This window comes from Fundulus heteroclitus, unplaced genomic scaffold, assembly GCF_011125445.2.
Source record: "Fundulus heteroclitus isolate FHET01 unplaced genomic scaffold, MU-UCD_Fhet_4.1 scaffold_68, whole genome shotgun sequence".
NCBI lineage: Eukaryota > Metazoa > Chordata > Actinopteri > Cyprinodontiformes > Fundulidae > Fundulus > Fundulus heteroclitus.
The window spans coordinates 515,092-529,254 of NW_023397121.1; the positions used below are offsets into that span (position 1 = coordinate 515,092).

The window sequence follows — 14,163 nt, forward strand, 5'->3', positions numbered from 1 at the left end:
ACTGCAGATTTTTTTTTTTTAGCCTGACTGCAGATTCTTTTCTCTTCTTTTAGCCTGACGGCAGATTGCTGACTAAACAGACTACATTGTGACGTCATAGCTGTGCGCCATCAGAATAAAACATTTAGAGCCAAAGTGAAGCTGGCCCCCCTCAGATGGCAGAATGAGCAGAGAACGAGTGGACAGCAGTCAGTTTGGTAACAAGTGCTCTTTATTAAACATCAGAAGTCAGATCTTGTTGAAAGCTGCCACATCCATGGACTGGACGTGGTCCTCGAAGGCTGTGATCTTCTCCTCCAGGATGTCTGTGCCCACCTGGAACACAAAGCACCGGGGTCAGAGGTCAGAGGACAGGTAGCCAGCCGGCAGACGGGCTGCAGGTACGTCACCTTGTCGTCTTCCACCACGCAGCTGATCTGAAGCTTCTTGATGCCGTAACCCACAGGGACCAGTTTGGCTGCAGACAGGACAAAGACACGGTTAGCTCTGAGCTGGACCTGCAGGACCGCCGGCTCCACGGCCGTCTGCAGCGGTCAGACCAGAGAGTGTCCATCAGCAATCAGCCGAAAGATGGTGAGAGGATCATCAGCGCTGCAGAGGCCTGGTGCACAGGTGAGAGCTATACCAGGTAGACCAGGACCGTAACACCTAAAGTACTGCCTGTAGTACTGAGTATAGTACTGAGTATAGTACTGAGTATAGTACTGAGCGTGTGTTATTAAGTGGTGAAGGGATCATCAGCGCTGCAGAGGCCTGGTGCACAGCTGGCTAACTAGACTGTAACGTCTGTAGTACTGTCTGTAGTACTGCCTGTAGTACTGAGTATAGTACTGCGTGCAGTATTAAGTGTAGTAATGCCTGTAGTACTGAGTAGTACTGAGTATAGTACTGAGCGTGTGGTATTAAGTGGTGAAGGGATCATCAGCGCTGCAGAGGCCTGGTGAACAGCTGGCTAACTAGACTGTAACGTCTGTAGTACTGAGTATAGTACTGAATAGTACTGTGTGTAGTACTGCCTGTAGTCCTGAATAGTACTGAGCGTGTAGTCCTGAGTAGTACTGAGCGTGTAGTCCTGAATAGTACTGAGCGTGTAGTCCTGAATAGTACTGAGCGTGTAGTCCTGAATAGTACTGAGCGTGTAGTCCTGAATAGTACTGAGCGTGTAGTCCTGAATAGTACTGAGCGTGTAGTCCTGAATAGTACTGAGCGTGTAGTCCTGAGTAGTACTATGTGTAGTACTGAGTAGTACTATGTGTAGTATTGAGCGTGTAGTACTGAGTAGTACTGAGCGTGTAGTACTGAGTATAGTATTGAGCGTGTAGTACTGAGTATAGTATTGAGCGTGTAGTACTGAGTATAGTATTGAGCGTGTAGTACTGAGTAGTATTGAGCGTGTAGTACTGAGTAGTATTGAGCGTGTAGTACTGAGTAGTATTGAGCGTGTAGTACTGAGTAGTATTGAGCGTGTATGTACTGTATGTAGTACTATGTACTATGTGTAGTACTGAGTAGTACTGCGTGTAGTACTGAGCGTGTAGTACTGAGCGTGTAGTACTATGTGTAGTACTATGTGTAGTACTATGTGTAGTACTATGTGTAGTACTATGTGTAGTACTGAGTAGTATTGAGTGTAGTACTCTTACACTGTCCCCAGACCAGCCCGTCCAGCTCGATGCTGCGGACGCACTCCTCCAGCTTGGCCATGTCCGTCTCGTCGTCCCACGGCTTCACGTCCAATAGGAGCGAAGACTTGGCGATGAGGGCGGGCTCTGAGAGAGAGACAGCCGTCAGTTACCACGGAAACCACACCACGCTGCTCCGGGATTGGTGGAGACTCGTCAGGTAAAGCCGGTGTCCATCAGGCAGTCAGCCGAAAGATGGTGATTGGGTACTCATCATTCAGAGTCAGGTAGTGTGTGTGTGGGTCATGTGACCAGCAGCCTGGCCTGTGATTGGTCGACTTACTCTTGGCCTTCTTGGCTGCGTACTCGGCCAGGCGCTGCTCCTTCAGCTTGGCGGCCTCGGCGTCTTCCTGACAGAGAGACACCAGGGTCAGACGCCACACGAGCTGTGACATCACCGTGACATCACCGTGACATCACAACACGCTCACCTCCTCATCAGAACCAAAGAGGTCGATGTCGTCGTCGTCATCGTCGTCGTCTTTGCTGGCGGCGGGGGCGGAGCCTGAGGTGGTGTCGGCCACTCCGGCGGGGCCGTACTGGCCCAGCGCTTTCTTCACACCTGGGAGGCTGCCGGACAGGAAGACAGGTGTGCTTAGCGCGCCGCAGTCCACCTGGGACCCCACGTCGGCGTGAGCTCACCTGCCCTTCTGGCTCTGGTAGGACCTGATGTGGTTGTACCAGCGCAGGGCGTGGCACAGGTCTGCTGGGGGCGGAGCCGACAGGACCTCAAAGACCGCCACGTCCGCCTGGGACGGGACGAAGCTGTGGACGACAGGGTAATGAGGGTTAGGCTCAGGAACCGAGACCGCTCCTAGACCCCCCACTAGAACCAGACCTAGACCCAGAACCCCCTCAGACCGTCTGCCTGGGACGGGACGAAGCTGTGGACGACAGGGTAATGAGGGTTAGGCTCAGGGGCCGAGACCGCACCTAGAACCACCACTAGAACCCCCAAAAACCAGACCTAGACCCCCCTAGACCACCAAAAACCAGACCTAGACCCCCTCAGACCGCACCAAGACCCACAAGAACCAGACCTAGACCCAGAACCCCCTCAGACCGTCTGCCTGGGACGGGACGAAGCTGTGGACGACAGGGTAATGAGGGTTAGGCTCAGGGGCCGAGACCGCACCTAGAACCCCCTAGAACCAGACCTAGACCCCCTCAGACCCCCAAAAATTAGACCTAGACCCAGAACCCCCTCAGACCGCTCCTAGACCCCCTTAGAACCCCTAAGAACCAGACCTAGACCCAGAACCCCCTCAGACTGCACCTAGACCCCCCACTAGAACCCCCAAAAACCAGACCTAGACCCCCTCAGACCCCCAAGAACCAGACCTAGACCCAGAACCCCCTCAGACCGGACCTAGAACCCCCCAGAACCCCTCAGACCGGACCTAGAACCCCCCAGAACCAGACATAGACCCAGAACCCCTCAGACCGGACCTAGAACCCCCCAGAACCCCCTCAGACCGGACCTAGAACCCCCCAGAACCAGAACCCCCTCAGACTGCACCTAGACCCCCCCTAGAACCCCCAAGAACCAGACCTAGACCCCCCCCCCCCAAGAACCAGACCTAGACCCAGAACTCCCTCAGACCGCACCTAGAACCCCCCTAGAACCCCAAAAGAACCAGACCTAGACCCCCTCAGACCGGACCTAGACCCCCCAGAACCCCCTCAGACCGGACCTAGACCCCCCCCCCCCCCCCCAGACCCCTCAGACCGGACATAGAACCCCCCAGAACACCTCAGACCGGACCTAGAACCCCCCAGAACACCTCAGACCGGACCTAGAACCCCCCAGAACCAGACCCCGCTCCAGAGCAGGTTCTGATGGCTCAGATCCGGACCTGGTCCACTCTCAGTCAAATTAAACCCCTGAATCCCGCAGCAGTCCAGAACCTCTAACCAGAACCGGGTTCTGGTCCCGCGTGGACCGTCTTGAACTGCACCAGCCGTGTCTGCCACTGCGCAGCCGCAGAAGCGCTGTTAGCACCATGTGACCGAGCAGCGCGCCTCATTAAACCGAAATAAAACCCGATAACTTCTCCTAAACTCTGGAGTCCGGCCACCCACCTGCTGCTGAGACGTTTTTACACCGAACCCGGACCCCCCCACTCCGCCATGTGGCTCCAGCTGCGCTCATTTAGCGGGGAAAGGCCGCTAGCCGCTAGCTAGCTAGCAGCTAGGAGCTAGCAGCGGAGCCAAGATGGCGGCAGCCTCACCGGTCTGAGCAGCCGTCCGGACCGGAGAGGCTGCCGCTCCTAGCCGCTTCTAGCCGCTCCTAGCCGCCTCCTTCACACTGACCCTTCGATGTAGCTGCGGTCCGACAGGAAGTCGTTGAGGACCTTGAGTCCGGAGGCTGCTTTCAGGTCACCGAAGCCCATGATGGCGCTGAGGATCCGGGGAAGGAGCGCGAAGGAGAGCCGGAGGAAGAAGGAAGGAGGAGGCGGGGGGAGGAGGATTTATAGGCGGACGCTGACTCCTCCTCAGCGGCCCCTGCTCCTCCTCCTTCAGGAGTCCGGCGGGGTCCCTGGGAGCAGGAGCGTTAGGTCAGCCCAGTTCAGAGAGTGAAGCTTTCACATTAATGTTTATTATAGATAATGAATCAGTTCCAGTAAGAACGGCTGCTGCAGAAACGTTCCTCTAAGGTCCGCCATGAAGCCTGGGAGACCAGCAACATCTGCAGACAATAACATCTGTAGATATTATCATCTGCAGACACCAACATCTGCAGACATCAACATCTGCAGATATTATCATCTGCACACTTTAACATCTTCAGACAATAACATCTGCAGACAGCAACATCTGCAAACATCAACATCTGTAGATATTATCATCTGCAGATGTTATTGTCTGCAGACATCAACATCTACAGACACCAACATCTGCAGATATTATCATCTGCAGATATTATCATCTGCAGACATCAACATCTGCAGACATCAACATCTGCAGACATCAACATCTGTAGATATTACCTTCTGCAGACAATAACATCTGCAGACAGCAACATCTGCAGCCATCAGCACCAGCAGGTCAGTGCAGGAGAAGCTGCTGGATCCAGGCTGACTGGGGGGAAAGTTAAGTGGAAGGAAAAACTGCCCGTCTCTGAGAGGAGCGGAAAGTATCCATCAGTCAATAGTGCTGGACTCACAGCTTCAAGCCCCCCCTCAGAGACCAGAACATGGACTACACCCCCCCCCCCCCCCCCCCTCGGCCACAGACCGCCTCAGCAGTGTGGAGCTGAATAAAGAATTGCTCAGAGATTCATCCATTGTGTCATGGAAGCGGGGGAAGAAGTAGTTTTCCTGTGGGTGGGACCCGCCATTACGTGTCTTTGTAGATTTATATCTGCATATTTGCAGGTTGTAGCTTATCTGGCATATTTACATTAATGCTTTATGCTGACATGTTGATGAATGTGCATTATCCTAATTCAAATAAATAAAATAAATAAATTATGTTGTAGCTGATGTCACCCCCATAAGCTACAGATGGTTCAGGTTTCAGCTGCTCCTCCTTTTACCAGAACCCCTCATTTCATCACCCCCGTCCTACTGCAGCTCTGCTGGCTGCCGGTTAGATTCCCCCTCCCCATTTCTCTGCTCCCTCCTGCTCCCCTTGATCCTCCTCCATCACTGTTACTCCCTCCCTGCTCAGCACCACCGGGGGTAAAGTGGGATTAACTGGGATAAACTAGGATAAACTGAGTTAAAGCGGGATAAAATGGTTTTAAATGGGATAAACTAGGAAAAACTGGGGTAAACTGAGTTAAATTGAGATATAATTGGTGTAATCTGGAATAAACAACTAGGACAAACTGGGTTAAACTCAGATAAAATGGGTTAAACTAGGATAAACTAAGGTAAAATCGGGATAAACAGGGTTAAAGCAGGATAAATGGGTTTAATCTGGGATAAACTAGGATAAACTGAGTTAAATAAGTATATAATGGGTTTAATGTGGGATAAACAAATAGGATAAACTGGGTTAAACTCAGATAAACTGCGTTAAACTAGGATAAACTAAGGTAAAGCGGGAAAAACTGGGTTGAAGTAGGATAAATTGGATTAAATCAGGATAAAAAGGGTTAAAGTAGGATAAACTAAGGTGATGCGGGATAAAATGGGTTTAACTGGGATGAACAACTAGGATAAAATGGGTTAAAATCAGATAAACTGGATTAAACTAGGATAAACTAAGGTAAAGCAGGATGAAATGGGTTTAAACTGGGATAAACAACTAGGATAAACTAGGTTAAAATAGGATAAATTGTCATAAACTAGAATAAACAGAGTTAAAGCAGGATAAAAGGGTTTAAACTAGGTTAAACCCATGAACTTAGTTAAAGTAGAATAAACTGAGTTAAACTGAGTTAAGTAGGTATAAAATGGGTTTAATGTGGGATAAACAAGTAAGATAAACTGGAATAAATCAGGGTAAAGTAGGATAAACCTAGATAAACAAGGAGAAACTGCATTAAAGTAGGATAATCCGGTATAAATTAGGATAAACTGGGATAAACAACTAGGTTAACTGGGTTATGCTCAGACAAACTGGGTTAAATCAGGATAACCAGGGTTAAACTAGGATAAAATTGGTTACAGTGGGATAAACAACTAAGATAACTGGGTTAAACTGAGTTAAACATTATTTCTGATGATGTTCTTAGGGAGAATCAAGCTGAACATGGAGGTAAAGAGTGTTTCTTTAACCACCTGATTTCCATGATTATCAGTTCATCATGGTCACATGACTTCCTGCACACCTGTCCTCACCTGGCGCTGGCTCTTCTGTCCTGTCAGGCGTGTCTGAGCCGGCAGAGCAAGAATGCAGTCAGACCGGCCTGGTGATCACATGGCCAGCTGTGAGAGCTGCTATTGGCTCTGCATCAGAGAAGGTCTGCTACACCTGCGTTTCCTGTGAGATCAGTCAGACTGCATCTGGAGCAGAAGAGCGATGGGTCAGAGCAGTTCCACCGCTCCGCAGGTGAGTTCCTTCATTTCCTTGTTTTTATTCTTACTGGAGCACCTCACTGATCAGCTGATTATTGCTTCCAGCTTGGATCAATCAGTGTCTGGAACCATGCTGGTTCTGTCTGGAAAGGTTATGATCCGGTTCCATTATCAGGGTTTACATCTGACCTGGATTCAGGAGTCCTTTTCAGAGGAACCTGAACCGTAGATTCAGCTGATCCAAAATGCTGCAGCAAGAGTTCTGATGAAAATCCACCAGAGGGATCATAGAAAATGGATGGATGGATATTTCTCCTGTTTTAGCTTCTCTTCATTGGCTTCCTGTTAAATCAACAACATAATTTAAATTCTCTTTAACTTATATGACTAGAAGCTTTGTCACAAAGGAAAGTTTTAAGCCTAGTCTTAAAAGTAGACGGGGTGTCTGCCTCACGGACCAAAACTGGGAGTTGGTTCCACAGGAGAGGAGCCTGATAGCTAAAGGATCTGCCTCCCATTCTACTTTTAGAGACTCTAGGAACCACCAGCAGACCTGCAGTCTGAGAGCGAAGTGCTCTGTTAGGAACATACGGGGTAATCAGAGCTCTGATATATGGTGGAGCTTGATTATTAAGGGCTTTATACGTTAGAAGGAGAATTTTAAAATCTATTCTTGATTTAACAGGAAGCCAATGAAGGGAAGCTAAAACAGGAGAAATATGATCCCTCTGGTTGATTTTCATCAGAACTCTTGCCGCAGCATTTTGAATCAGCTGAAGACTCTGATGCAGTCTGACTGATGTCACAGGAAACTGCTCTAAGGTGTGTCAGATGTTCTCTGATGTAACAGCACCTTGTTCAGATGAGAATATCTGATCCTTAACGAAGAACTCCCCTGATGCCGGTACCGGTCCTGGCTTAAGCCTCCTAGAAACCAGCTCTGGGGTCCTGAACAGATTCAGAACCTGTACTTCTTCAGAACTAGCAGAAAGACTGTACGTTAAGCCGTTACCTGTCCACCTGTGTCCAGGTGATCCTCATGGGTCTGGACTCTGCAGGAAAGTCCACTCTGTTGGCGCGGCTACTCACAGGAGAGGTGAGTGTCCTGAATGAAGGTATGTGTTCGATGTTGCCACCTGGCGTGAGCTGGGTCTCCTCAGGTGTTCTCATGAGTGTTTACCTCCTCAGAGGGTGAACACGTCACCCACCGTGGGCTTCAATGTGGGAAATCTGGAGCTGAATAAGAACATGTCTCTGACGGTGTGGGACGTTGGAGGACAGAAGAGCATGAGAGCCAACTGGAAGTGAGTAAAGGAACCCTAGCCGTCCCCCAACACCCAACCGAGCAAAGGAAAACACACCTGTTGGTCCTGCAGGTACTACCTGGACGAGTGCAAGGCGCTGGTGTTTGTGGTGGACAGCAGTGATGCAGCTCGCATGCCAGAGGCCCAGAAGGCTCTGAAGAGCATCCTCAGTGACGAGAGGCTGCGAGGAGTTCCTCTGATGGTTCTGGCCAACAAGAAGGATCTGCCCAACACAATGACCATACGGGAGGTAGGAACACCTCAGACAGAGGAACACTGGCAGTGAAGCACACCAACGTTTTGGCCTTCACTAAACCACCACAGCCAGTTTATATACAGAAATATCAGGTTAAATGGGCCCAGCCCTACAGACACACGCCTAGTCAGAGTCTGGCCTAGTAAGGGTCTGGCCTGGTGAGAGTCTGTCCCGGTGAGAGTCTGGCCCGGTGAGAGTCTGTCCCGGTGAGAGTCTGTCCCGGTGAGAGTCTGGCCTAGTGAGAGTCTGGCCTGGTGAGAGTCTGGTCTAGTGAGAGTCTGGTCTAGTGAGAGTCTGGTCTAGTGAGAGTCTGGTCTAGTGAGAGTCTGGTCTAGTGAGAGTCTGGTCTAGTGAGAGTCTGGCCCGGTGAGAGTCTGTCCTAGTGAGAGTCTGTCCTGGTGAGAGTCTGTCCTGGTGAGAGTCTGTCCTGGTGAGAGTCTGGCCTAGTGAGAGTCTGGCCCGGTGAGAGTCTGTCCTGGTGAGAGTCTGTCCTGGTGAGAGTCTGTCCTGGTGAGAGTCTGTCCTGGTGAGAGTCTGTCCTGGTGAGAGTCTTGGCCTGGTGAGAGTCTTGGCCTGGTGAGAGTCTTGGCCTGGTGAGAGTCTTGGCCTGGTGAGAGTCTTGGCCTGGTGAGAGTCTTGGCCTGGTGAGAGTCTTGGCCTGGTGAGAGTCTTGGCCTGGTGAGAGTCTTGGCCTGGTGAGAGTCTTGGCCTGGTGAGAGTCTTGGCCTGGTGAGAGTCTTGGCCTGGTGAGAGTCTTGGCCTGGTGAGAGTCTTGGCCTGGTGAGAGTCTTGGCCTGGTGAGAGTCTTGGCCTGGTGAGAGTCTTGGCCTGGTGAGAGTCTTGGCCTGGTTAGGACCCGGTCCTGGTTAATTCCTGGTCCTAGACTGAGGCTAACCGGATACTGGTTAGTTCCTGGTCCTAGCCTGTGTGCTTCTGTGCTTTTTTGTCGGTCTTGTTGTGTCTCTGCTCTGTCTTCTGTAACCCCAGTGGGTCGAGGCAGATGACCGTTCATACTGAGCCCGGTTCTGCTGGAGGTTTTTCCTTCCCGTTAAAGCCAGGCGTACACTGTATGAGTTTTTCCCCTTTTCGGGCCGATTCTTCAGTCGTGCGAGCATTTTTTGAATCGGGCCGAATTTCAGCTTGATCGTAGAGGGGGGAGGAGGGGGGATGGCTTCTCACGACTACCTCCAGATCAGGAATCGGACGATCGGTGAAAATCAAACATGTTTGAAATTCAGTCGGCTGTCGTGAGGTTTTCGTGAGCGCATCCTGCTGTTCAAGCAGAGCTACGAGGGGGCGCCCTCCCCTCCTCTCCGTCCCCGCCAGCGGAGGGAGGGAAGCGGGCGTCCCTGAAGCAACCTCCGGCCGGTGTTGGGGAGGGCGAGCCGTCCGGTCCGCGCAACGCGCTGGCCGCCTGTTTCGGCACTCCTCCGCGGTCCGCGCAACGCGCTAGCCGCCTGTTTCGGCACTCCTCCGCTCGCGGGGGCGGGGGGGTGCGTGCCGGACCTGCCGTGCCGCGCGGCCGCCGGTGCGTCTCGTCCCTCCTCTCTCCCCTCCGTTCCCCTGACGCCCGGTGCCTCCTGCGGGCCTCGCCAGAGCTGGGCTTGACCCCCGGCTCTGGGTCCCTGTCACCCACCGTCGCTCGCCTGCCTCTGCCACCACAGCGAGCGGTCCCAGAGGGGACACGACGTACAGTGTGAGCAGTCCGGTCTCGTCCGAGCGTCGCGCCGCACAGATCGTGAGCGGTGAACTTTTTAAACCCCGCGGTTCCGTCGCACAGTTTGAGATGTATATAAGTACCACGACTGAAAAACTCGTACAGTGTACGCCCGGCTTAATGGGTGGTTTTTCTTCCCACTGTCGCTTCATGGATGCTCAGTATGAGGGATTGCAGCAAAGCCATGTACAATGCAGACGACTGTCCCTGTGGCTCTACGGTTCCCCAGGAGTGAATGCTGCTTGTCGGGACTTTGATGCAATCAACTGGTTTCCTTATATAGGACATTTTTGACCAATCTGTATAATCTGACCCAATCTGTATAATATGATTGAACTTGACTTTGTAAAGTGCCTTGAGATGACATGTTTCATGATTTGGCGCTATATAAATAAAATTGAATTGAATTGAATAGCCTAAGCCTAACCGGGTCCTGGTTAGGTTCCAGGTGTCTAAGAATGCAGTGAAGTCCAGCTAGTTATCCAGATCAAAGGTTTCAGGAAAGCAGTGAGCTGCAGTGATACCTCAGTCTGAGCAGCAGGTGGCGACATACTCTGAGTCTTGGTGTTCCTGATAGCAGGGAATCACTACATCCATTGTATGCTCAGCCTGCTATATTTTGCTACAAGATACAGAAGAAAATCTGGCAAACAGTAAATATATCTAAAATCACCTCCTCAGCTCAGATTAATGACTGTCTTTCAAGCATAGGAGCAAATTCAATAAAACAGCAGTAAATGAATAAAAGCCATTCCAGCACCATTGGGACATGGAACATCACATATTTACGCACTTGGCGTGTATAAAATTAGACAAAGGGAATTCTCACATCATACAATTCATATAATTTCATGTTTTTAACCATCTCGGAGACTTGGAATAGAAATCTGTCGTTTTTTTTTACAATGATTAAACGTGGGCTTGGCTTTTAAATATCTACATATACGAATGAAGAATTTAAGCATAAGAAAGTTTACTAAAAGTGATTTGATTTTCTAAGTTAAACAACCCGGTAGAGTCAGAAAGTGGAGAGAGTTTAATGTTCTTTAGAGATCTGTCCCTAAGTGAAGAACTGGATCTCACCCAACAAGTGTTTAAATTCTCAGACCCCAACGTTCTGTGTTTGACTGAACTTGGTTCATCCTGCAGCTCTGGATGCTCCATTCTGATTTTATGCTGAAATCTGTTAGTTTTTTGTTTTATGCGGTCGTTCATATCACTGTTAAAGCCGTGGTTCTGCTGTCTGAAGGGTTCAGGGCCGCTAAGCGTGTGCAGATAGAGACGTCACAGCAGCGCTGTTTACCAAGTAATGGTGAATGTTATGGTTTCTGCAAGTGTTGAAAGTTTTGCTAAAAAAACAACTTAAAAAGAAAAAACTGAAGATGCTGGCCGGCATCTCTCCTCGTTGTTGTTAATGTTATGAAGCTGTGGAGCAACGGGAGCCGACACTATTCAGACCTCATGGTAGGCGAGATGAAGAAAGCGGCACAGCTATTATTATTAACAGACCGTATTATTATGGTGTACCGTTTTCAGCATCTCCCAGAGAATCAAATGCTTTATAAGAATTATAAGAAGCAGCATTCACTCCTCCTGAAAGAGCGTAGAGCCACAGTGGACAGTCGTCTGCATTGTTGATGGCTTTGCAGCAATCCCTCATACTGAGCATGCATGAAGCGACAGTGGAGAGGAAAACTCCCCTTTAACAGGGAGGAGAACCTCCAGCAGAACCAGAACCAGGCTCAGTGTGAACGCTCATCTGCCTCCACCCACTGGGGCTTAGAGAAGACAGAGCAGAGACACAGAAAGCTCAGAAGCTCACATTGACCCAGGAGTACTTTCTATGTTAGAGAAGACAGAGCAGAGACACAGAAAGCACAGAAGCTCACATTGACCCAGGAGTACTTTCTATGTTAGAGAAGACAGAGCAGAGACACAGAAAGCACAGAAGCTCACATTGACCCAGGAGTACTTTCTATGGTAGAGAAGACAGAGCAGAGACACAGAAAGCACAGAAGCTCACATTGACCCAGGAGTACTTTCTATGGTAGAGAAGACAGAGCAGAGACACAGAAAGCTCAGAAGCTCACATTGACCCAGGAGTACTTTCTATGGTAGAGAAGACAGAGCAGAGACACAGAAAGCACAGAAGCTCACATTGACCCAGGAGTACTTTCTATGGTAGAGAAGACAGAACAGAGACGCAGAAAGCACAGAAGCTCACATTGACCCAGGAGTACTTTCTATGGTAGAGAAGACAGAGCAGAGACACAGAAAGCACAGAAGCTCACATTGACCCAGGAGTACTTTCTATGTTAGAGAAGACAGAGCAGAGACACAGAAAGCTCAGAAGCTCACATTGACCCAGGAGTACTTTCTATGGTAGAGAAGACAGAGCAGAGACACAGAAAGCACAGAAGCTCACATTGACCCAGGAGTACTTTCTATGGTAGAGAAGACAGAACAGAGACGCAGAAAGCACAGAAGCTCACATTGACCCAGGAGTACTTTCTATGGTAGAGAAGACAGAGCAGAGACACAGAAAGCACAGAAGCTCACATTGACCCAGGAGTACTTTCTATGTTAGAGAAGACAGAGCAGAGACACAGAAAGCTCAGAAGCTCACATTGACCCAGGAGTACTTTCTATGGTAGAGAAGACAGAGCAGAGACACAGAAAGCACAGAAGCTCACATTGACCCAGGAGTACTTTCTATGGTAGAGAAGACAGAGCAGAGACACCATCTCATCCTTTCTTGCTCCTGGACTCTTAACTGGGAAACGTCTTTCTTCAAACAAACACTCTGTTCTTCTGACTTTTTCACTTTCTTTTTCGATTCTTGAACCTGTTCTGCGTCAAACTGGACCGCCTTTGCCAAGCTAGCGAGCATTGAGCCACTTTCTCTTGGTTGCTCCTTCAGATCCACCAGCTGATCCTCCTCTCGCTTATCACGGAAGGATGACTTCAGCCTCACTCGTTTCATATTTATCCTCCACTCGAGTCTTCCTCAGTGTCGCAGAGTTGCCTTCTCCCTCCATCCATCGCATAGTCCACACTCCTACCAGCGTGGTCACATTTTGGCTCCTTCAACATCTCTAGGGTCAAGTTTGATAACTTTTTAAGGCTCCATGCTAAACATCTGTAAGGAAAATTACAGAATTTGAGCAAAATTTTGTGTCACTTTACACGAGTGTTGGAAAAAGCGTAATGCAGCATTTTAACTCCCCATGTTCTGTCTCACTTGGTTACTCAAAGTTCCTGGAGCTTCTCCGTTTAGCAGAGGCTGCACAGCGCTGCCATAAACGAGTCAAAGTAAAAAAGTTAAAAAGCTGTGAAATACAGAAAAGGTTTCCCAGAGTTGCCATCAGTCAGATACCAATTCGTCTGTATTAGATTGCAGCATCTTTGCAGAAATGATTGTTTGATCACTTAATAAAACTAATATATAAAAGTAAAATGACTCTAAAGTGCTCCAGGATGTTAGTTATGTGGTGCTAAATAAGATTCTGGTCACATTAGATCATCTGAACAGAAATTTATTAATTTTTTAGTTGTTTCTGCAGAAAACTGGGGTTTAGACTTGAATGGACCATGGGAGAGAGAAGATCTGGTGAAGAAACACCAGGAAACATCAGCAGACCCACAGCTCTGGGCTGGAGGCCTCTGGCTCATTCCAAGTCTGGAGAACCTCACGGTTCTCCCAAAGCTCTAGGAACCATGTAGCTTTTACGGGCCTTATGGGAGGATACAGTCACATTGGGCTCTACGCGGTCAGGGACTCTTCAGGGGATCTCCATGTTCTTTGGGTTCTGGCCAGTTTTTCAAATGCAGGAACTGAAATGCATTTTTTCTGACTGTCTGCTGGTGAAGAAGGCACAGAATGTCCAGTCATAGCTTGGCTGGCTGTCACCATAAAACCTGTAAACCAGTAAAGTAACCCCGGTGAAGCTGCCTGGTTCCTCTAGAGCCACTAACGTCTGATCTTCTCCTCAGGTGTCCACCAAGCTAGACCTGCCCAGTCTCAAAGGCCGACTGTGGGAGATCCAGGCCTGCTGCGCCACCCAGGGTGTGGGTCTGGACCAGGCCTTCCAGTCGGTCAGCAAGCTGATCAAGAGGAGCTGAGCGGAACCAGGAGGAGGGCGGGTCTGCAGGACGGGGTGGGGGGGTGTATTTATAAATGTCTAATAAAGGTTTTAGTGATGACCCCACTGTCTGCCCACGGTGATTGGTTACATGC

At 49.6% G+C, this 14,163-nt stretch overlaps 2 protein-coding genes across 2 annotated transcripts; one reads left to right on the plus strand and one right to left on the minus strand.

The window, feature by feature from the left end:
* Positions 1 to 189: 189 nt before the first annotated feature.
* eef1b2 (eukaryotic translation elongation factor 1 beta 2) lies at positions 190 to 4,140 on the minus strand. Its single transcript, XM_036133795.1, has 7 exons — positions 3,996 to 4,140; positions 2,325 to 2,447; positions 2,114 to 2,252; positions 1,966 to 2,032; positions 1,644 to 1,769; positions 390 to 457; positions 190 to 315 (listed from the first exon to the last, which is right to left on the minus strand). The coding sequence occupies exons 1-7, from the start codon at positions 4,073 to 4,075 to the stop codon at positions 229 to 231; spliced, it is 690 nt and encodes a 229-aa protein (XP_035989688.1). The 5' UTR covers positions 4,076 to 4,140; the 3' UTR covers positions 190 to 228.
* Positions 4,141 to 6,499: 2,359 nt separating this feature from the next.
* arl11 (ADP-ribosylation factor-like 11) lies at positions 6,500 to 14,129 on the plus strand. Its single transcript, XM_036133803.1, has 5 exons — positions 6,500 to 6,683; positions 7,680 to 7,745; positions 7,838 to 7,953; positions 8,026 to 8,203; positions 13,920 to 14,129. The coding sequence occupies exons 1-5, from the start codon at positions 6,654 to 6,656 to the stop codon at positions 14,046 to 14,048; spliced, it is 519 nt and encodes a 172-aa protein (XP_035989696.1). The 5' UTR covers positions 6,500 to 6,653; the 3' UTR covers positions 14,049 to 14,129.
* Positions 14,130 to 14,163: the final 34 nt, after the last annotated feature.

Excerpts from the sequence above, each read along its gene's own strand:
- arl11 (XM_036133803.1), top strand. The coding sequence starts at position 6,654 with ATGGGTCAGAGCAGTTCCACCGCTCCGCAG. Across the intron at positions 7,746-7,837 it reads CGCGGCTACTCACAGGAGAG|AGGGTGAACACGTCACCCAC; the intron begins GTGAGTGTCCTG and ends TTACCTCCTCAG. Across the intron at positions 7,954-8,025 it reads AGCATGAGAGCCAACTGGAA|GTACTACCTGGACGAGTGCA; the intron begins GTGAGTAAAGGA and ends TTGGTCCTGCAG.
- eef1b2 (XM_036133795.1), bottom strand. The coding sequence starts at position 4,075 with ATGGGCTTCGGTGACCTGAAAGCAGCCTCCGGACTCAAGGTCCTCAAC. Across the intron at positions 2,448-3,995 it reads GACCGCAGCTACATCGAAGG|CTTCGTCCCGTCCCAGGCGG; the intron begins GTCAGTGTGAAG and ends TGTCGTCCACAG. Across the intron at positions 1,770-1,965 it reads CGCAGCCAAGAAGGCCAAGA|AGCCCGCCCTCATCGCCAAG; the intron begins GTAAGTCGACCA and ends TCTCTCTCTCAG.